The sequence below is a fragment of the Thunnus thynnus genome, chromosome 18, assembly GCF_963924715.1.
Source record: "Thunnus thynnus chromosome 18, fThuThy2.1, whole genome shotgun sequence".
NCBI classification, from domain to species: domain Eukaryota; kingdom Metazoa; phylum Chordata; class Actinopteri; order Scombriformes; family Scombridae; genus Thunnus; species Thunnus thynnus.
This window is the reverse complement of record NC_089534.1, coordinates 5,797,423-5,819,469: the sequence shown is the minus strand read 5'-3', so window position 1 is coordinate 5,819,469 and position 22,047 is coordinate 5,797,423. Positions and strand designations below refer to the sequence as shown.

Here is a 22,047-nt window from a genome sequence, read left to right as displayed (position 1 = left end):
TGATTCACGAAATGATAAAAGGGGGTAAAAGCCTCTGACAGTTTCTCTCCAATGATCCCCCCTTTTCCCGAAAAGCAGATCTGCGCTGCTGTCTCCTTGCGGTCGAGACGCACAGAAGCCCTCCATCACCGGAAAGGAATGCAGAAAACTATGTAAAAGTTTCCGAGTGTGTGTGCTCGTGCGCGCGCGTGTATGTGTGTGTGTCTGCCAGCACTTTCAGAGGTTACACATCACTTTTTGGCCCGGCAGGATGTCGTAAGAGCTCGCGGCGGGGCAGGCAGAACTGGGAGCAGCCCCCCTGTTAAGTAGCAGATTGTGTGGAGACTCTTCCCACTTGGAAAGAGGCTCGCCGACGCGTCAGGACACCAAAAACCCGCGGAGCTCTCTGACTTCAACACCGGACCACCTCACTCTCCCTTTCTCAGACTGGGGTTCTACAACAAAGGCTTAAACCATTTTTTATTTTTAAATTTTTTGAATCAACCAAAAGAATTCCAACAGTTTCCTCTAGGTCAGTCCTGCATGGTGTTTTGATTTTTTTTTCGCAGCTTTAGGTGAATTATTTGAGTTCCAGGTGATATCATGACGTAAAGATAATTTAACTTCTTGCCATTTTAAAGGCTATGCTGTTATTAGACTTTATTATCTCTAAAACCCAGGTTCCAGTCACATTTTATTCGGGATAATGCGACAGACGAGTGGACTATTTCTTGGCGTTGCAGTGCGTAATTGCGCACAGCGCCAGGACTTGATGCTCGGTTATTCTGAACGGTGGAAAGACTTTCTTTCAGTTAAAAGTGGTTACATCTGATCAGCAAAGATATTAGAGACTGGATTAGACGCGTTGCAGTGTGCATGCACCAGAATTGAAGCTCTGATAGAAGAGGGAAAACGGAATTTAACGCATGAGAGAGAAGAGACAGATTTGCCTTTGTGCACCTTTATTCTAACAGGTTTACCATGATTGATATGTAAGAAAATAAGTTTTGTTGTGAATTTATGTGACTTTATCTATTCAAACAAATATGTAAAGTCGTTTAATATTTTAATGGATACATAGTGAACAGTTTAAACGCGCTTAGGAATAGTGGAAAAAGGATTTTCTTATATTCCTGCCGTGAAAACTGCGTTTACTGACGATTTAAGCAATTATTTGATCCTAGCTGCAGATTTTAATGATAAAAGTTGTACATGTGTCAGGTGAAGGAGCTTATTCAGGTAGAATAACGGTCTTAAAGCCCCGAGGATGCTGCGGGGTTGCCGGAGCTGATACTGAAGGTCTTAAACGCCTTCTTCGTTCCTCTCGCAGCTTCATTCATGTTCTGCTGAGCCAGAGGAGCTGAAGATGAAGAGCAGTCTGTCTCTGGCGGCGGCTGCCTTCCTGGCACTGCTGCTGTCCTCCGCTCAGGCCCAGGACCAAGGTAAAGCCGCTCCTCCTCCTCCTCATCCTCCTCCTCCTCCTCCTCCTCCCTCTCCTCCTCCTCCTCTCACTGTGATCCAACACATATGACTTCAACTTCTCTCACCTCTGCCTTTTCTCTGTCTGCAATGTGTAGCTGCATATTTAGTCTGAATAAAAAAAATCACATAGAGAAAGCAATGTGTGTGTTTGTGAAATGATTTATCTAACTGATCATTTTCCTTTTCAGCTTCGGTTTAACCTTTGATTTTTTCCCCCCTCCACTCCAACGATTCCTGATCTCCTCTTGAAGAGAAAACCACTCTCATCTTCAAATATCTGGTTTGAATTTATGGATAGGAGCTTTTTTTTCCCCCAAACCAGTAGCACTTTTTTAAAGTGGATTAAGACATGAATGTTACTTGCCCAAAGCAGTGATGTAGCTGAGAGTTGAAAGTATGTTAAAATATGGTCTCCAGGTGCAACCACTATGAAGAAAAGCTTCATTATTTCGCTTTTCTCCTTAAAAGTAATGGACTTTAAGCAGTTTTATGCTTCTTTTATGCCACAGATTCACTTATATGAGTCTTGAAATACAGTAAACTATCTTAAAAATTATATTTAAGTGATAAAAACAAGAAAAAAGTATGTATTTTAGCCTCTACTGCATCCCATGTGAGGCTGTAGAGCTGAAATAAATCTCCGTCTGTTGGATAAGTAGGGCATCTTTTCATCTGCAGACAGATGTAGTTTGATCTTTTTTGCACTAGGAGGGGCCCTTGCTCAAACTCTCCCACAATCTATACTGTAGCCTACATTTCTCCTGTTTCAAAAAAAAAAAAAAAAAAAAAAAAGAAGAAGAAGAAGAAAAAAGGAAAAAGCCCAGACGGCACGTGGCCAAGTTTCCTCCCTACGTCCTTTCTCCTGATGGAACGGAAAGACAAAATATGAGTATCACATTATTTTCCAGAGATTTTAAAGGTTGAGGAGAGGAGAAAATCTGCTCCTCTGAGCCTCTGGATATTCTCTCAAAAATAACAAAAAAAAAAAAAAAAGGAGAGTGCAGTAAAAACCGATTGGACCGTAGAGGGAGAATCCTTCTCTCTCTTCTCTGACCTCCTGTGACCCCCCTTTAATGTCCCAGCTGGGGCCCTCGCTGCCTTTCCAGAGGTCACGAGATCTTAACAGGGTCGTATATATTCTACCGTTTGGAATAGTTTGACATGTCGGGGCCAGATTGAAAGGCTCAAACACCTTGAAGAGAAAAAGACTCTGGACAGGAACGGCTCTGCTTTAAACTTTCACGTTTTAAGTGAAAAAAAAAAAAAAAAAAAAAAAAGCAAATAAAAGCAGATGACAAAAGCCACAAAGAAAAGCTTGAAAGCCCTGGATGTGAGGAGAGGATGATGTGTGTGTGTGTGTGTGCTTGAGTGTGTGTGTTGGATGAGAAGTTTTTTTTGGGTAGTTTTATTTTATGGCCGTTTGGAAACAGAAGCAGCTCCCCGCAACCCGTGAATTGACTCACCAGGTTGGTAGTTCCTCCATTTTTGCCGTTCTGTAACCTTCCCGGTCAAGCCTTGAACAGGTCAACTGGACATGAGTCTCGGCTTTACGACGATATTTTATAATGATATTCTTCACTCCAACAATAACAGATATACCGGTTGGTGGTCTAGTAAGAAATAGAGGCGTAGAGAACGTGTCTTTAAACTCTAGCTAGATCATCTGTGATATGATTTATCTACTTTATGTATCTTTGAGTAATTTGTGTTTCCGCAGTTCTTCCGGCGAATCCGTGCAGCTGTTTCATGAAATCAGAACAAACTCTGGAGCTCAGATTACTTGCTGCCAATATGTGAAGAAAACGTTTCTCCAGCATGAAAAGATTAAGAATTGGATGCAACGTTTCCACCTGTTTGTTACACGAGAATGTTAGATAATGTCTCACTCAGGCGAGTGAAAGTTTGGTTAAAGATTTTGAATAAATTCATAAAGAAAGAAAACTCGAAAACATCCAGTACTCTGGATAAATACTTATACTTAAATACTTATGCCAATACTAAGTCTTAATAGGATCAATACAAAAAGAAAATGGATTTGTCTCATTCTACATCGTACCCATTTTATTATCAAAGAGTAGATAAACTGTCTTTTTAGTTCCAGATTGTGAACACAAACATTTTATATGATTAAGTAATTAACAGACAATAGCAAAATGAAATACTCAATGTTTCATTTAGTGTTAAACCTATTCATAGACAGCTTATTTATGGTATCTGGTACCAAAAACCAGATGTAGTGTTATCTCCCACAGCTAATTTCTCATAGAAGAGTTTGAGAATTCAACGCAGGTGTCGTGACATCTCTTTAGGTCGTCCTTTCTTGTTGGAGAAACACTTTTATCTTAAATTTTGTGAACAGACCTCGTTAGTTGCATCTGAACCAGGCTGTTAGTTACATACTTTAACATTATTAAGCTACTTTAATTTGTTTAAATTTAAAGGTATTTTCTACACTTATCAAGCTTAAAAACATAAAAGATGTCTGTGCATTATATTATTATAGCAAGCTAGATATTCAGGTAGGCAACATTTTTATTTGCGTTCGTCTATGATCTAGTTTTTCACCCCAACCTGAAGAATATCATTTTAAAATATTAAAAATAGACACATAACCTGTGGCCCCCCTCGTGTACATGGAAACTTTTTGCCCGTTGCCCCAAGTTGTTGTTAACAACTTTTCATGTACACATGCATGACCCTCCATGTCAGAGATCACGATCTGAACTTTAATCTGTGTGCACTTTTATCCTGTTTGTTAGTTTAAGTCACAAAGACCAGCGGTTCTTAAACTATAGTCCAGATTCCTACAACAATTCTGGTTGTTTTAACTAGATGGTGATTTGTTTTTGCTAAAAGTAGAAGAAAGACTCTGTGATAACAAGTCCTAGAAAGAGACAACACTTTGGGTCTGGAGATGAAATATTTTAAGAACCTCTGGTGTAGATTTTTGGGAAAAGTGAGAAGAAAAAAGACGTACACGTGTCTTGAGTGGCACGGTGTATTCTTTTATGAGGTTTGCAATGGAGACGGTGAAAGTGATCAATCAGATCTTTATCCATTGTATAATCAATAATGCAGAATATAATCAGATTTGTGTATTTTTGTCAATTCAACATCATGAGTTGGATTGAGGTCATGGACAATCTGATGGATTTCAGCCGGTCCATGTTGTAGTTTGTTAACAGGGCGGGAAACTTTAAAAACCTGCTGGTTATCTGTCAAAGTCACCGGTATGGAAGCAAAGAAATGTCCAAATAATTAAGATTTTTACAAGCGACTTACTACCTGAATTTGAAATGTATCTACAAATGCATACAAATGAAATTTAAACACCACTAAGTTTACAGCATTTCATTTCTTTACTTTGAAAACCATTTATCTGAAATTCCAGATTTTTTTTTAATGTTTTTTTTTTTTTTTTTTTTTTTTTAATTCAGACAGAAAATTAAATCGTCCAATATTAAGAAACTGAGATTAAATTGCTCAGATTTCACTGGACATTTTCAGATTACAAAATTTAAAAAAAATAATAAACTAAAATAAAAAAAATATATTAAGTTGCTTTCTTGGGTTTTGTTACTAAGAGATCAAAACCTGATTGGACAGAGGTTTGATCAATTCCATTAAGGCTTCATAAAGATTGATTATCCTTAGTAGCCCAGATGTCCAATTTGAGTTTGACATCCTGTTTGGCTTTCACCAACCCAAAATGAGCAACGTCATTTTTTTGGATTTGACTTCTTACGATTTGATTTTTATATCCAAAAATGACCAGTTCAGTCTGGGAAATACAATCTTTTAAAAATACTGAACACAAGAAATCAAATGATTTAAAGCACAAAAATTGAAATAAAAAAGATTCATAGAAGGGAATTAAAACTGCCTCAGATTACATAGATGGTTTTCAAGGTAAAATATTTCAATGCTATAAATTCATTGGTATTTAAATTTCATTAAGTACTCAGTAGTGGTTAAATTTTGCAAGTGGGTATTTAGTTGCTTATAAAATTCAAATTGGCCTTTCTTTGTTTCCATAGACACGGTTACAACCAAAATTCCTGCCCTGTTTGTGTTTCCTTCTTGAATGTAGAAGGTAGTGTCGTGTTGTTTTGTTGTGTTTTTGTTGTCAGTTTGTTGTTGCTTGAGTTGTTGACTGTGGCCACTGGCCACACAGGCTCAAACCGAGGTCATTTTTTTTTTTCCTCCAAAATGGCCTCCCTCCCATCTGTAGTTTGGTTTTGTCTTGTGTTGTTTGCTCCAACAGTGAACTTGTCTAACTTCATCCTGGAAGTGTTGACTGTTGGGGATAATCCTTCTATTATCAACAATATAATACATCCACCTCCTAAAACTGCAGGATTAACTGTGTTTACATTTTCTCTTCACAGTCGACCCTCCATCAGATTTGAGGTTTAAGATTTTAAATGAAAACACAGTGCAAATGATCTGGACCAGACCACAGTCGAGGATACAGGGCTACAGAATACAAGTGACCTCAGACACAGGTGGGTGCTCATTAAACCTGCGAGTTCTGTCCTGCCGAGCTCATAACATTACGAGTGCCATAAACTCTCCGAGACATCACTCTGCCCGGCAAGACTCAACAATCCCCGCAATTATCTGAAGATGTCTGCAGACACATGTTTGGCTCCCGGAGCTCTAATGATAAAAGCGGAGGGGAAAAAAGGAAAAACATTATGTTTGGATAAGTGTAATCGTCAGCTGCCAATTCAACCAACACTCCCATGGAAAATTGTCAGTGTTGGTTTAACTCAGGAGTGTAGATGTGACATCCGCCAGCATTCATTTAACAGCTTAGATGGTTTTGAAATCAGCTGCCTTAACACTTAACTCAAAATTACTTAAACTTAATTTTACTAAAGCTGAAAAATCACCTTTGAAGTTAAATATACAAATGGGGACGTTTCTAAAGCTAAATTATATGGCCAAAAGTATACCGTAGGGTCCAAACGTGTGAGACCACTTTACCCATTTACTTGAATGGGAAAGTCAGACTTTTGGACCACTTTTGTTGGACATAATTTTGTGCACTTGTGGCCTTGTAATTTTTTCATGGTTTCTAGGCCCCTTTATACCAATGAGGTTTGAAACTGATATATTAAAGTCACAGTGAAATTAGAAATTAGAGCAGCTTTAGCTTGAGTAACATGATGTATTTCCAAGTGAAATGGAACATGTTGGCAGGGCTTTATGCCACATTCACATCATATGGGATGAATGGAAAAGATGAGAAATATTGTATATATATAATAATGTTTATGCCTTGTAAGCGTTCCCATCTTTCGACAACTCAGGACGGTTTTTCATTGCACAGTTGGCCAAGTGAAGGTTAAAAATACTGTGCACTGATAACATAACATCATATCAATCAAATTTTGGGTTTAATCACCATGAATGACTACTCAGTGAGCATTTTCCCATTGAAAAGACATTTAAACAACGGCTATGGTCATCAGTGAAAAGACATTCAAAACAGGTTTAAAAGTTTTTTTCACTGTCTTCTATTTGAAGACATCGATTAAACTTTCACATTTAGACCATATTTCACCAGGATTTGCAATACTGGCTTTCAACTGAGAAATCTGGATGTGTTTTTTTTTTAGTTTGGGCTCCAAAATGACGATAGGCTATTATTTGCACATTGTAGAGGATGAAAGATGTCACGATCGCAAATCCTGGTGAAATATGGTCTGGCGAAGGAGGTTTCCCACGCCAGCTTTCAAACCCTAGTCTTCCAGACCATGTACGAGTACGCTGACCACCCAGCCAAAACTCAGCTGCACCAGACACACAGACCTGCAGCTATTTATACCTCCGGTACACAGAAAGTTATTTGACATGTTTTTTTTTCTTCCTGAAAACAAACAGTTTTTAAAATATTTGTACAAAAAAAATATTGTAAAAGCCCTCTATTTGTGCTTTTCCTAATACCATATTTGACTCCGCTCCTACTATATAGTTCCATATTTATGACATTTTATATGAAGTATTAATGTTAAATGTGTTGCAATTACGTTTTTGTGTAGACCACATTTAACCGATCAGTGCAATATGACTTTGGAGAAATAACTTCATACTAATCAACATTGTCTCTCTTTGAAGCTACAACTGAACAAAGTATCAAAATGATTAAACAAATTTGTGTTTTGTAACATGTTGATGTTGGAAAAAAGAGGGGTGTAAAGAAGTTTCAGACCAAATATCACCCAGTTTTCAACTAGAAATCAGCATTGAAATGATGGTTGGTGCTCACTGGGTTTGGTTTACATGAGGTGTTCCTGCTTGCTTGATTTTCTGGCACTTCCATGTTATGAAGTGTCAAGTCGGATATAACTGAGCTTTCAGAAAAGTCAGTTTACCAGTCGTAATTATGACTTGGAAATTGGCGTGAATGTTATTTACAAATGGGAATCAAGATGAATATTTTTACATTTTAGACAAAAAGAAAGCGGTAAAAGAGATATTTTGATGTAAAAATAGTCAAAAATTATTTGTTGACACATATTTAGCATCTAACAGGAGATAAATTAATAATAATGCACTAGAACCTGTAAAATGTATTTTTTGTTTCACTGTGTCTTTAATGATACAGCATGTATTTTAGACAATAGTGTGCTTCCAACTTTGTGGAAATAATTTGAGGAAAACCCTTTCATTCTGCAACACGATAAAACCAGGAGCCGGTTAGCGCCAACAGTTTGTAAGTTCAAACTTAAGCTAATTATAAAGTGTTTACTAAGTGGAGGTTTATGCATATTTAACTTAAAACAAACTAGCTCTTATGTAGAGATTAGTTGTCCCTTATTATTTACACTGTCTAACTTCCAGGTGTAACTGTTACGTATTGTCAGCTAACTGACAGCACTAACGTTAGCTTGCTAATATACAGTTTGACTCGTTTAGATTGAGGAATGATTGTATCTGACATGACATATGAAATGCTGTTTATTAATTTAAACAGAATTAAAATTACATTTAACAAACTTCAAAATATACCTCAAATTACATACTGTAACGTTACGCCAACAACATTAGACTAAATGACCAAATAACGTTGGTTAGATTAGCTTAATCGGATATTTCCATTGCACTCTTAACTTAATGAATACTAACTAAAACACTAATTTTATGTGTGTATATAATTAAGTGTGTTAATTAAGCTTAGTTTATTCTCTAACTTTTGACAGGCTAACTGTTTTCCCCTGCTTCCAGTGTTTAAGCTAAACTACGCTAACCATGAATAAGCATATTTACCGAAATGTTGTTCTTTAAATGTTTGACTGCTTGCTTTAATGTAATGAAACTTTGTTTCCCTTTATTTCTAACTTTAAAGCTAGTTAGTGTCTTTTAAACTATAAAGGCAATTCATTACATTTATTTTTATCAATAAATAAACAAAAAATAACAAAATATTACTAATTGTGAGTACAACTGATGGTACAAGGAGTTATTTAAATCTAAATTTAATGGGTCTTTTTACATTAATGACCCATTACCATGGTAACTTGCACACAAGTCGTTAAAAATTCCTGAATTAATGGAGCCTACATGAATAAATACCTTTAACCCATCTGATGTAGACCTTTAATATTTGAAAATGATATTTTTAAGGAATAATTACTCTTGACTTAATGGAGGAATTGGAGGGATTTCAGGGTTAAAATAATATGTTTTGGTTCATAGTAATGCGGAAAGTTTTTATTAAATTAATTCATACTGTTCTTGCTTACAAGTCTCTTTCAGTCCTCGGGTCAACAGTTGGAATCAGGTTTTTCTGAAGCCCTGTTGTGACTCTTGGAGAAATGAAGTAATGCAATAGTTTCCTAATGGCTTCCCTCTGACTTTTTGCATTCTTGTAGAAGAACCAACAAAAGAATTTAATCTGCCTGCGTCTGCGACTAAGACCGCCATCTCAGACCTGAGTCCAGATGTGGATTATACCGTAACGATATCTGCATACATTGGATCAGAGGAGAGTCTGCCCATTTCCGGCCAGATCACAAGTGAGTCACCATGTCCCTCAATGTGTGTGTGTTTATGTGTAAATTAGCACCAGACCTCCAACCAAATGCTAGTAAAGTTTGTCTGCAGCTGGTCAGGTTTGGCAGGAAGACACCTCGACCTGCTCCGGTCAAAAAACTAAACCGGATTGTAAGACAGCTGAAGGATTTTTTAATGAAAGTAACAGCAGCATTTAAAACAAAAGTGTGAAATTTCACGGCAAAAATCACCATGATATTTTAAAACGATCTGTGGATTTGCATGTGGGGGTGAAGAAAATCTGCACAAAGTTTTCGTGTTGTAAATTTGCCACTGCCCAAAAGCAACCAGTCTTGACAGTGTGGGGCCTGTGAGGGAGCAGAGTGCCATTCATGTTTATTTAAGCTTCTCTATTGTAGTATAAACTGCTCCACAAAAGAGACATGCTGTACAGACGCTAATGAGACAGGAGTTGATAATACAAATACGTCTTTGTGACAGACTAGCAGTTAGCTCGCTAGCTTCCTAAGGGGTGTGGATTACTTTTGCTCTGCCATTCTCTGGTGTGACCAGGCCTTAGAAGACTTAAATTCTCAGAAAACTGAACCCTGATTGACCGACATCTAATTAAAAATTGGTTAAGCCATTTTTCAGCTTAGTGTGGAGACAGAAAACACTTTTTTATAATTTTAAATTCAAATTTTAAAAACATTTGAAGAGAGCCATCGTCAGACTTCTGCTGTATTAAATGTTAAACCAAAAAATGGGTCAACAACATGGAAAGTCCTCAAAAAATTGGAAATTTGAACGTCTACATTTCCATGATAACTGGACAACCTTAATTGGCTCTTAAAGATCATGTGATATGATTCTTGTGGTGAAATTTTTTCTCAACTGCTGTTTTCAGGGTCAAGAATGAAATTCAAATATCAATCTGTTGATTTGACAGTTAGTTGGGAGCTTTATTGCCTACAATATATAAAATAGAGACAACTGCAAACAGACTCTCAACATGACTTTTAAAGGTGTTTGCAAAACAATCACCTCCCATGGGGCCCCAAGTTAAATATAAGGGGTCACAAGACAATTAAAGACATAAAAATGAAGCACATATATTTCTGTTTCACAAAATATGGATATTTTTCTTACTTTTCGCTATTGGCTATTTTCACCTCTTTAGACGCTCTAACAATCTTTCAAAGTAAAAAAAAAATTCATTCTTCGATTGAACTGCTAACAATTCATGTCCATATTAAGGGATCATAACTGGCTTCATTTTAAGGGATTACAAGCAAAAAATGTTGGGAACAACAGATTTAGTTGGTGAAAACAGCATAAGACGGCAATGCTTTTAATAATCTAACTGACAAAAGTAAAGACAAGATATGATGGTAAAATGTATAGAAAATGAGCCGTTACTGCAGTAGATGGACAGCAGCATTTTGGTGGGGACGCCTACTTGGTACCGCTGCGTTACGATGATCTGAGAAACCCTCCGTAGCTCCGGAGATTCCCTGGAAATCTGTCAGAAACAATGACATCAGCCCGTCATCATTTGGGAGCTCATTTTGCATGTCCATTGTATCAACGAGGAGGAAACGTTGCACAAGTAACCCTCAGATGAGAAAATATATCTCATGTATGGAAAAAACAAGATCTGTTCCAATTTGAGAGGTCTGCCATCTGTTGAAAAGAAACAGGGACAGTCACTGACAGAAAATGGTTCATAAGATGACATTAAATGAAAGAGATGGGTTTTTTTAGAGGATAAATTGTCCCTAACTTTCATAATGACATAACTGTATTGTTTTTTTTTTTACAGTTGAAAGTGGCAGAGGACCTCCCAGGAAACCAGACCCTTCAGACTCAGTCAGTAAGTCCTTTGTTCGTTTATTTTAAATAAGAATTTAATGATCAGGTTTCAGCTAAGATAATGAGTCGCAATCATTCAAATCGCCGCCATACCTCCTCGACTTTTCCACTTTTTGTTCTCGAACTTTTTTCTTCACTGCTGGGCGTCATCCATCAGTGTGAGCTCAGCAGTGAAGGGAGGCTCCTACCACACAACACCCCATTGTATAGCAATAATCAAAATGAGGCCCCCATAAATCTCTGAAGTATTCTGTCATCCGTTTGGTCCCCTGCCGGCCAATTATGCCAATGTGGAGGAATCTGCACATGCTCAGTGTGGGGGTCGTAGGTGGGGAATGAGACTGCTGTTGGAGCTAAGGGAGCTGAGCTGAGAGGAGCCCAGCCCTTAAGTGCTGAGAGAAGTGGAAACCATTACAGATGCTGATTTACAAGAGCGCTGCTGCTGCTGCCTGGCTCAGTTCTGCAGATGATGACGAGCTTGCGCTGATTTTTCCTTCTTTTCATGAGAGGAGAGTCGAGAGGAGAGTCACGAGGAGGCTCCTAGAAAGCAGGGTAGTGCAGAGAGTCCTGTACTTCTACCCACAGCAGTACAGTTTGAAGACTAAACAATGAAAAGAATCCAGAAGTCCATGAAATAATGAGGTGTAAACCCAGAGTTACTTTGTGCAGATTTGGCAAAAGTTGAGGTTTTAGGAAATAAGAGTAAAACCTGTTACTACATTTAAATAGGAAGTTTCTGCAAAACCCTAGATATTGTTCGTCAGTTCATTATTCCAATTATATCCCAGTTTGGCAACTAAAGCATCATTAGAGAGCAACAACACCCCCGAAAAATCTTGTTTTTGTTGACCTCCCTCCTGTGATGTAGAAGTGTACTCTGGGGGTGTGTCTGTACACCATGACATCACTGCTGGGTGTGGTTACAGGTGTAACAGAGCACATTTCTTCTCTTTCACCCAGAGAGGGCGGTGAAACACTGCTTTTCAGCCTGATGTTAAGTTACTCTTTAAGGCGTAGTTAGTTTCACGCTGTGATAAATTTTCAAATAAAAATCGGCACTCAAATAATAGTGAGAAAAAGCTAAAGTAGTAGCAACTAACGTATACGCTGCAGTAGCAGTTGCTAGAAGCAGTAAATTAGCATGATGAAAAGTCAAAATCTTTGCTTGTCCACAATTTTTGTCGCCATTTTTCTGTCTCTATTTTTCATGGCTGTTGCTAGGTAGCATGCTAGCTACCATGCTAACTAGAAAGATGACATCCCCGTTCTTATTCCTGCCTACTGATTCAGTGGTCTGTAACCAGGCTAAGGAAAGGATTCTGCTCCCTGAACCCTTGAAAGGCTTTTAATACGAAACCTTTGTAGGAATTTCATTGAGAGCAAACAGCAGCAACAATGAACTTACACAACAATCAGGAGCAAACCAGGAAAAAAGAAAACCTCTTACAAAAATATCATCAAATATAAAACTTTGAAATTGGAAACAAAGGCCTGTCTTAAATAAAGATCCGCTTCTCTCTTTGGTTGAAGTAAGTAAGGCCCTGCCCACTATTTGAGATTTTGGTTAAATTAGGTGAAGATCTTGAATAGTTTAAAAAGGCTGTTCTTGGCTGAAGTGAGATGTGACTTAACCGTTACAGTATTTTTGTTATTGTTACATAATTTCTCGTAGATGTCGTCCCTCACTTTGCAAATGGGGAGATATTTAAAAAAAAGCGTGACTACATCTGGCCCTCACATTCTGATTTTATTAAACTATTTTCCCGGTTTCCTCCACATATTGTGAACATTAAAATGTGTTTTTTAATGTGACTTAAAGTTAGTTGTACACATATTCATGCTCATTCAATGTTATGCATATTATAGTTTGGATATTGATATATTTGGCTTTAGATATTTAAAAGGGTCAAAAATACACAAACGTTTTGAGAGCTGGTCAAACTTTTGAAAATCAAATCTCATATGTTTCCTGAATTACCATGTTCCTTTACTTTTTGATCTCTCTAACTCACCCCCATTCCTTCTCACTCCTCACTTTTTTTCCCAGAATGCTCCGTGGGTGCCATTGCCGACGTGGTATTCTTGGTTGACGGCTCCTGGAGCGTGGGCAGGCCGAACTTTAAATACATCCGCAACTTTATCTCAGCGGCGGCCGGAGCCTTTCAGATCGGAGAGGAGAGAACTCGTGTGGGCGTAGTCCAGTACAGCGGCGATGCCCGGACTGAGTTCAGACTGAATGAACACCTGACGCGACCGGTGCTGCTGCGGGCCATCGGTTCACTGCCGTACAAAGGAGGCAACTCCATGACAGGTACACTGTTAATGTCCTTAAATGTTTGATTTATACACTGCTTCTGTTATCACTTTGGGTTAGTTTCAGCGTATTTAGTATTAGTTTGGTATCCTAAATTAAAATGTTGCTACTTTTCCTATGATTTGGTATTTTGCAACAAATGGACATCTGAGAATACTACACATAATTTTTCATAATATTTTCAAATTTAAATGTCAAACTTTAAATGTCAAATCAGCATTTTTGTGCTACTGTTGTAATGTATGTACACTGAAACTTTCTGGCTGTGCATCATTTAATCCCACTTGAGTAAAACCTGTCTTGTTTCTCCAGGCGACGCCCTCGACTACCTCTTGAAAAACACTTTCTCTGAGGCAGCTGGTGCCAGGAAGGATTTTCCCAAAGTGCTGGTGATCATCACAGATGGCAAATCTGAGGATCCAGTGGAGAGTTACGCCAGGCAGCTCAGGAACAGGGGGGTGGAGATCTTTGTCCTCGGTACGCAGCCAAAGCAAGTTTATTACATTCCACATCTTACATTTTCCATCCGTATTTAATGCGTTTAACTGTCGTAGTAACAAAAGCAGCCTGTGATGACGTAAGAAGAGAAAAACGGTTAAATTCCTATATCATTAACGTTACAAGCGAGTGATAGCAAGTTTTATGTATGTTTACGCTGAGGAGGCACTGTCAGACTTTCCACCAACTTAGGATGGAGAAACAGAAATGTGCTGTTGCCATGGTGTTAAGAGGGCTGGTGGTTAAATAATAATAACAGCTCATCTTCTACTGCCGGTAAAAAGAGGTCACTGATAGAAAACTGCTAAGAGAAATATGTTCCTAGTTCTTGCAGGAGTAACACTGTAAATATCCACCTCTCCTAAAAGAACATAAACAGGCTTCTTATTAGCTTGGCTGTAGCATAGATTGAAATACCCAATCTAAGTATAAGTAACTCATAATTTTACTTAAGTACAGTACTTGACTAAATGTACTACACTTAGTTACTTTAAACCACTGTTAATACTACAGAAGAAACATGCTCAGTTACAAGAAAAAGTATTAGCACTACTAAACGATAGTGCAGAAGAGTGCTGTTTAATTTTGTTTAATGGTAAAACCTGATGAGTATCTCTGAGTTTTTTGGTATTTTCATGGTGTCAAATTGGTTGATGAAAGAGAGGAGGGAAAGAAGGACAGAATGAAAGCGGGAAAGAACAAAGGAATGAAAGAAAAAAAGGGAGGGAAGCAGTAAAGAAAGCAGCCAAAATTACATAGCAAAAGAAATAAATAAACAAGGGAAGAAGAAAGAAAAGACATTATGAGAAATATTTTATAATCTTGCACGGTCATATCTTATTAATGTAAAAATCAGAACTCTGGGAGTAAAATATTCCTCTCTGAAGTATAAAATACTCAAATAAAACTGTGCTTTAGTACAGTATCGGAGTAAAAATACCATTTTTCACCATTTGACACAGACACTTGCTGAGTTGTACTTTAAATAAACTGTATTCTATAGAAATTCGCAGCTTTGGTAAGAGTGTCAAAGTGTTAGAAGAATATGGGATTGTAAAACTCACCAGTCTTAAAATGGAATCCAACCAGTGTCACATTTACTGCCCATGCTGTCACACTTTCCAGCCAGAGCAGAACAAAAAAGTCGAGGTTTGGCATTTTTTGTTGTCCATTGGTGGTGAATCCAGCTGGACAACGTTTAAATAGCTAACGTGGAAAACAAAATGCTTCACTTCATGTATTTATAGATTGCTTATTTCATCCAGTATTTACAGACCTGGAGCAAATAAACCTGTTACCACTGACACAGTAATCCTAACACGATGCCAGTGACTTTACAAGCGCCTCTATGAATTCACTCATAGTTCAGAATGAATACACGTCCCTAAATATGGCAGCCAATGACAATCATATTTTCCCTTTTTTCATAAAGTATCAGGTACAAAGCTCTTACCACACCTTTTGATTATTTTTTTTTCCTCGGCCCATTTTAGGGATCCAAGAGGCTGATGAAGATGAGATGAAGCTAATGGCCTCCACTCCTTACAGAAGTCACATCTATAAAGTCGCCAACTTTGATAAAATCAAGAATGTGCAGAAAGAGCTAATCACCCAGGTGTGCGCTGGTGTGGATGATCAACTCAGCTTACTTACCAGCGGAGAAGAAGGTGAGATGTGGTAAAAACTACTTTTATACATTGTCTGAGTTTATCATTTAAAAAAAAAAAAAAGCTTGATAAAATGTTCCATTTCTGAAGTTTGCCATCTACTGTCTTCCATTGTCCTTATCACATGATCTTAAAGCAGTAGTTGGGTGAGAAGATCAGACGTTAAATATGAAGCAATCCATTAGCTTAGCTTAGCATAACGACCAGAAATGTGGAAACACCTAGGCTCACCAATTAACACATTATGTCTAGTTTATTTAGTTAGTACGTAAACATTTGAACAGAACCAGGGAAGCTGTTTTTCCTCGTTTCCTTAATGCTAAGCTAATCTAACCATCTCCTGCCTCAAGTTTTGTATTTATCAAACCGATATGAGAGTCGTATCAATCTAAAATAAGTCCTATTTTATAATATCTGGCACTGTGACATTTGTTATAAAGTAGTACTTTTCCATTTTTACAGATCATCACCAAAAAAACCCCACAGTTTTTAAAAGGAACAGATCAAGTAAAGTGATTGTTTATCCTGCTGCAGGAAGATTGCAAATCGCAATTTATTCTGATTCTGTCTCTATGGTTTTTTCAGTCGTTGAGCCAGCCTCTAACCTCCATGTCCTGGAGGCAGCCTCCAAGTCCATGCGGGTGACCTGGGACGCCTCCATCGGCGACATTACCGGATACAAGGTGCAGATGATCCCCATGATGGCCGGCAGCAAGCAGCAGGAGCTGTATGTGGGGCACACCCAGACCTCAGTGGTGGTCAGAGACCTTTCTCCAGACACAGAATACCAGATCAGTCTGTTTGCATTGAAGGGCCTGTTGCCCAGCGAGCCCGTTGTAGCCATGCAGAAGACAGAACCAGTTAAAGTGTCAGTGGGTGAGTACAAAAATACTTTCCAAATGGGTCAATTTTGACTTTTTAGCGTGATGGTTAGTAAGGTTTAGACGAGCTGTTTCCCCCTGCTTCCAGTCTTTATGCTAAGCTAAGATAATTGCTTCCCAGCTTTAGCCCCATACTTAACGCAGAGATGAGTCTGGTATTGATCCTCTATCTGCAAGAAAGCGAATAAGCCTATTTCCCAAAATGTAAAACTATTTTTCTATCTACATTGACCTGCTGCCCCAATTCATTCGAGTAGTGGATCCTTTTCATTATAAATATATTTGTTGACAACTCTTCATGTCCATGGTAAGGAAGGAAACTTCATTGTATCCAAAATTGAATGAAAAGCCAAAATTGACCTGTTAGGAAAATCTTCAAATTAGAATTAAAGAACACGATTTCTCAAGTCTTGTAAATACACAGAATTCTTTAAATTTTGGGAATTTGGATGAAGCACGTTGGTTGAATTCATGTCAAGTTGTAACTACAACATGGAAAGTCAGATCTTGTTCGATTGGGTGCTAAATAACACAAACGTACATGAAAAAGCCATTCACAAAGTCATTCACAGTAACTTTACACAATTTAAAGGGATATAGTACTATATAGACCACACACAGTTTATTATAACCCTTGTACGACTAATTCTGCAATCATACAACCATCTTGAAGTGTTTGATACTGTGACTGTTTACAAGTTGTAAACATGGTAATCTTTTCCATCACCACTAGACTTTAGTTTGCCAACAAACACATCTCATCAAGGTCAAAGACTCAAGTGATAAGTCTTTGAAAATATTTTTACCATTAATTACAACTTTGTATTGTGCCTTTTGCTTTTCCAACCTAGAATGTTCTCTTGGGGTGGATGTTCAAGCTGATGTCGTCCTCCTGGTTGATGGTTCATACAGCATTGGTCTTGCCAACTTTGCTAAAGTAAGAGCTTTCCTGGAGGTGCTGGTGAACACCTTTGACATCGGAGTAGACAAGGTCCAGATCAGCTTGGTCCAGTACAGCAGGGACCCCCACACCGAGTTCCACCTGAACACTCACCATGACCTGAGCGCTGTGGTCAAGGCCGTGAGGACTTTCCCATACCGAGGTGGCTCTACCAACACCGGTAGGGCCATGACCTATGTGAGGGACAAGATCTTTCAGTCCTCCAAAGGGGCACGTACTAATGTTCCCCGTGTTACCATCCTCATCACTGACGGAAAGTCTTCAGACGCCTTCCAGGAGCCGGCCACCAAGCTGAGGAACGCCGATGTGGAGATTTTTGCGGTTGGTGTTAAGGACGCTGTAAGATCTGAGCTTGAGGCCATCGCCAATGAGCCTGCAGAGACCCATGTGTACACTGTGGAGGACTTTGATGCTTTCCAGAGAATATCAAAAGAACTCACACAGTCCATCTGCTTGAGGATCGAGCAGGAACTTCGCAACATTGCACAGAGACGTGAGTAATATTGCTTTAATTTTCTATGCAAATAACAGTGTGATTTGTTTGGCCTTTTTTGTTTAGCCTCAAATTCTGGTTCTGATTCTTGTCATATTGTTAGAGTTTGAGAAAAGAAACCAAATTTTGTTGAAAGTAAAAAAACAACTTTATTTTCAGTAGATGCAGGCTTCTATCATCACTTGTCATGAATAACAATGTATTTTGTGGTGCTTGATGAAAAATATTAATATTGTGTATGTTTCAATGGAGTAGTGGTATATTTTACCCCTGTTTTAACTTAAAGTGAACCCTATCTTAAGCTGTAGATTTGGAAATTATGAATCACTTTGCTGATTTGATTGCGGTCACTATCTAGTTTGTTCATTTTGGTTTTTTTATTAAGCAATAGCACCACTATTCAGATCGCTGTGATGTTACAGTGTTGTTTCTGACATCAGTTCAGTCTTGGATTCTAAGAAAGTTCGGTCGGCTGCTGGTTTGAATGGTTTCATTCAGTTCAGTACATATCTGCGCTTATTTAAGCACCATTTACAAGGTTAATACCTCAGCAACCGCCTGTTTAAAGAACAGAACAGATTTATAACATCATAATTGTTTATGTGGACACATCTATCTAGCAGATTCTGTGGCATTATGACTATGACTGGAGACATAAAAACCGTTGTATTTGTGCAGTGTACCATGCTGCAGGAAAGGTTTTGTATTGCATGGATTTCCTTCATTGCATGAAATTTTAGGCAGTGATTATGGCTGTAATCTCTTCAGAGACAGTTTGGAGCCTACAGCCATTCAGTGTGTTATCGATTGTTTGTACCAAGATTGGGGGCTGTTTTGCTGTTGTTTATCCATTGTTCAGGGTTGGTAGTAGTTTGCTAAATTGCATGTTAGTATGTGGGATGCTAGCTTTGTTTAATCTGTGGCACAAGCTAGTTTAGCATGAACAAAAATTAACCAACCGTGTAGCACCAAACAGTCAGTGTGTTCGTTTCAGGTTGTTGCTGATTAGTTTTACATTTTTTAGGCTATGAAAAGAATTCCCTTTGTAAAACAATCACGTAAATCTCAAACTTGTTGCAGTTTTCTCACGATAACATAAAAATATGCTATTTTTTCTGTAGCACGTTGACATCCTGTTTATTTTGCTAGTCTTTATTCATCATAATTTAAAATACGTTAGCAGTTGTGGAATTGCTGCTAGTTAAAGCTACAGTTTCCTCAGCATTATGTCACACACCATGGTTGAGTGAAACAAAAAATACAAATAAGATAAAAAAGGAACACATTTTATTAATTGGTATACTGTAATATGAGCTATGATGAATGATTTTCATCACTTCCTGTGTTCAGCAAATTAATTTGAAAGAGTTTAGATTTTTCATTTAAGCACATGTTGTATAATTACCAGTAAAGCACTGTAACATGGAATATTCATTGTGATCAAAATAACATTTAAACAATTGAATTACTGCAGCAGTCAGATGTAACTCTACCACCCTTCGTGGTGGAGTTGAACACAGAGTAGTACCAACAGTCGTACATATGCACACAATTACTTTCATGTCACTTTTCCAAGCATGTCTTTTTCAGCTGAGCCCTCTTTTTGCCTCAATGTGTTAAACACATGTCCACCTTTTGATCTTTCAAGGGCAGAGAGAGTTCCTGCATGTGGAAATATTTGAACTAGGTCAAATAGTGGTTGCAGAGATTTCTTACCTTTTGTTTAAACCTAGTTGTAGCACTAGGTGACTCATCACATCAGGATGATCCACACTGTCAGGTGTGTTGTCCGTTTTGAAGCTGTAAACAAAATTTGACTTTTAAATTCATTCTTTGTACTGAAACCATTAGCCACCCATGACCATCTGGTAGTCAAATTTCAACAAGTAAGAGTTACTCGCAAATGCTGTTTTACCCACAAATATTAATCACCCTGTGTTACTCTGCCAAATGGAGCTTCCAGGTCTGCCAATGTAGAATGTGACTCACACAAGCTTTGATTGCCGATTATATAATTGTTATATAATAATGATTTTATGTCAACAAAGTAAAATGTACAGGAGCCTGAATGAACAGCATAGTCACAGCTTCTATCCAACATAACAGCTCAATGAGCTCCCACAGTGGGCCGTTTCACAGCAGCCACCCTCCTTATGTTAGAGTGATGGCTTGTAGATACATCTTTATAAATGTATTTCCTGGATCCTCCATTTCTGCTGTTATTTTGAGGGAAGTCTTGTTGTTTTTTTCTATAGGTCAAACCCTCTTTTAATCAATATGAGAGCTCAGCTCAGTTAGCATCATCTGTGATCTGGATTTTTTTTTTGCCATCTATCTTTTAATATTTGTTAGATGACAGCCTAGTATTGTAATGAAGCATAAAAGATTTTAGGAAAGGTGCCAAAAGTAGGCTAAACTGTATGATGATACCACTCTTACCTGTATGCTTAGCTCTGCTCCCTCAGTTACTGATGATACACCTGTCAAGTTTTCCTATCTTGTACAGAATATAATTACAACTGTGATTTACCATTGAAATTCATAGTTATTTTTTGAAACAATAGGTCTTTGATTTCATGCAGAAATAAATAAAAACAATTCTGACAATTTTGTTGTCCAAAATGTCAGGACTTCCAAATTTTATCAGCTTGTAGCTACCTAGCTGGCTAATTAGCTCAGTGAATTGGCAAAAAGATGACACCTGTCAGAGATTAGGCTGTTGGAGCTTATATTTGCTTAATTGTTTGTATTTTACAAACGATCAATGTTTCACTTACAAGTGAAAGTTCTTTGAGCATGAGTACAAACCGATGAGTTTGGCTAATGTAATGCTTTCTCAAATTACACGTTTGGCTGAGGTTGCTTGAGTGTAAACTCCCCTAAATCTAATAAAGTGCAGAACAGAGCTATTACTGTTACAACAAACTCTGATATGGCAGCATCCAGGACTGGCTAATGTAACCTGTTAACTTCACATAATAATGAAGCAATAATATGCTGTTTTGCTTTGGAAGTAATGCTAGGTTACTACTGTAGTTAGTAAGCTAGCCAGGCTACCAACATTTCCAGCTTACGTTAGACAAGACAAACACACAGTTTAATCTGATCCTCGCAATTTTGCTGTTGTTTTTGGTTTTGGAAAAGCGATTAAAAAAAGATACCATCCTCAAAGCTCCTGAGATATCGAATATTGTTCTTACTGGAGCCTCATGCATACCGCTTTAGCATGTGGAAAATTCCAAGACTTGACAGCCCTGCTGTTATGTTACCTGCCTAGTTACGGTTACTAAGCTAGGAGGTCAGAAAAAAAAATCACTGAAAGAAAAGTTTCTGACTTCATTGTATAAATTAGTCAGGGTTGTGTTGGATCTGACCTTAAGTGACTCATTGGGACTCCTAAGGGGACCATTTTCTGAGGACCAGAGACGCTCATACATAGCAGAACAGATCGGGTACTGCTGACGTGTTTGAAAAAAGTTAACACGACGTTGTAATCAGTTATAATAGGCTTAATGGGGCTGTAAATTTACTAATTAAAAGTATGAGTGTTTTTTTAAAGGTCAAATCTGGATTTCTTTGGACATTTTGGCATGTTTTAAATTGTTTTTTTTTCTATTTTAGAGGTGATATTTGACCATTTGTCTTTAATAGATATTGGTTTGTGTACTGTTAATGGCTGCTTTCAAGAACAAAAAAAAAGACTGTTGAGCTGTTGTTGACTGTTGAGTAAACTAAAAGTAAGAACTTCTGTATATTGTATATAGATACATGTATAAGCCAGCATTAGTTTGCAGGTTCCATGTGTGTCTGTGACAGATTTTAAGAATAAAAATACTAATTGTAAAATATTTCACATGGCAGCATATTTGCTTCAGTTTGATTAAAATCACCTTTTAACT

At 37.8% G+C, this 22,047-nt stretch overlaps 1 protein-coding gene and 1 long non-coding RNA gene across 5 annotated transcripts in view; one reads left to right on the top strand and one right to left on the bottom strand.

Annotated features, from left to right (window-relative positions):
• The first annotated feature begins 321 nt into the window (after positions 1–321).
• The window catches only part of col12a1b (collagen, type XII, alpha 1b), a 152,343-nt gene continuing 130,617 nt past the window's right edge, over positions 322–22,047 (top strand). For all 4 annotated transcript variants that reach the window (XM_067572009.1, XM_067572007.1, XM_067572006.1 and 1 more), the window contains exons 1-10: positions 322–511; positions 1,310–1,421; positions 5,850–5,966; positions 9,342–9,485; positions 11,285–11,335; positions 13,382–13,645; positions 13,961–14,125; positions 15,640–15,813; positions 16,399–16,689; positions 17,546–18,148. In XM_067572009.1, the coding sequence (XP_067428110.1) occupies positions 1,346–1,421; positions 5,850–5,966; positions 9,342–9,485; positions 11,285–11,335; positions 13,382–13,645; positions 13,961–14,125; positions 15,640–15,813; positions 16,399–16,689; positions 17,546–18,148 (1,885 nt within the window). In that variant the 5' untranslated portion in view covers positions 322–511; positions 1,310–1,345. The remainder of the gene's footprint in view (positions 512–1,309; positions 1,422–5,849; positions 5,967–9,341; positions 9,486–11,284; positions 11,336–13,381; positions 13,646–13,960; positions 14,126–15,639; positions 15,814–16,398; positions 16,690–17,545; positions 18,149–22,047) is intronic.
• Positions 19,419–22,042, bottom strand: LOC137169055 (uncharacterized). The gene is made up of 2 exons (XR_010924394.1): positions 20,588–22,042; positions 19,419–19,948 (listed from the first exon to the last, which is right to left on the bottom strand). It is a non-coding gene; the product is annotated as an uncharacterized lncRNA (long non-coding RNA).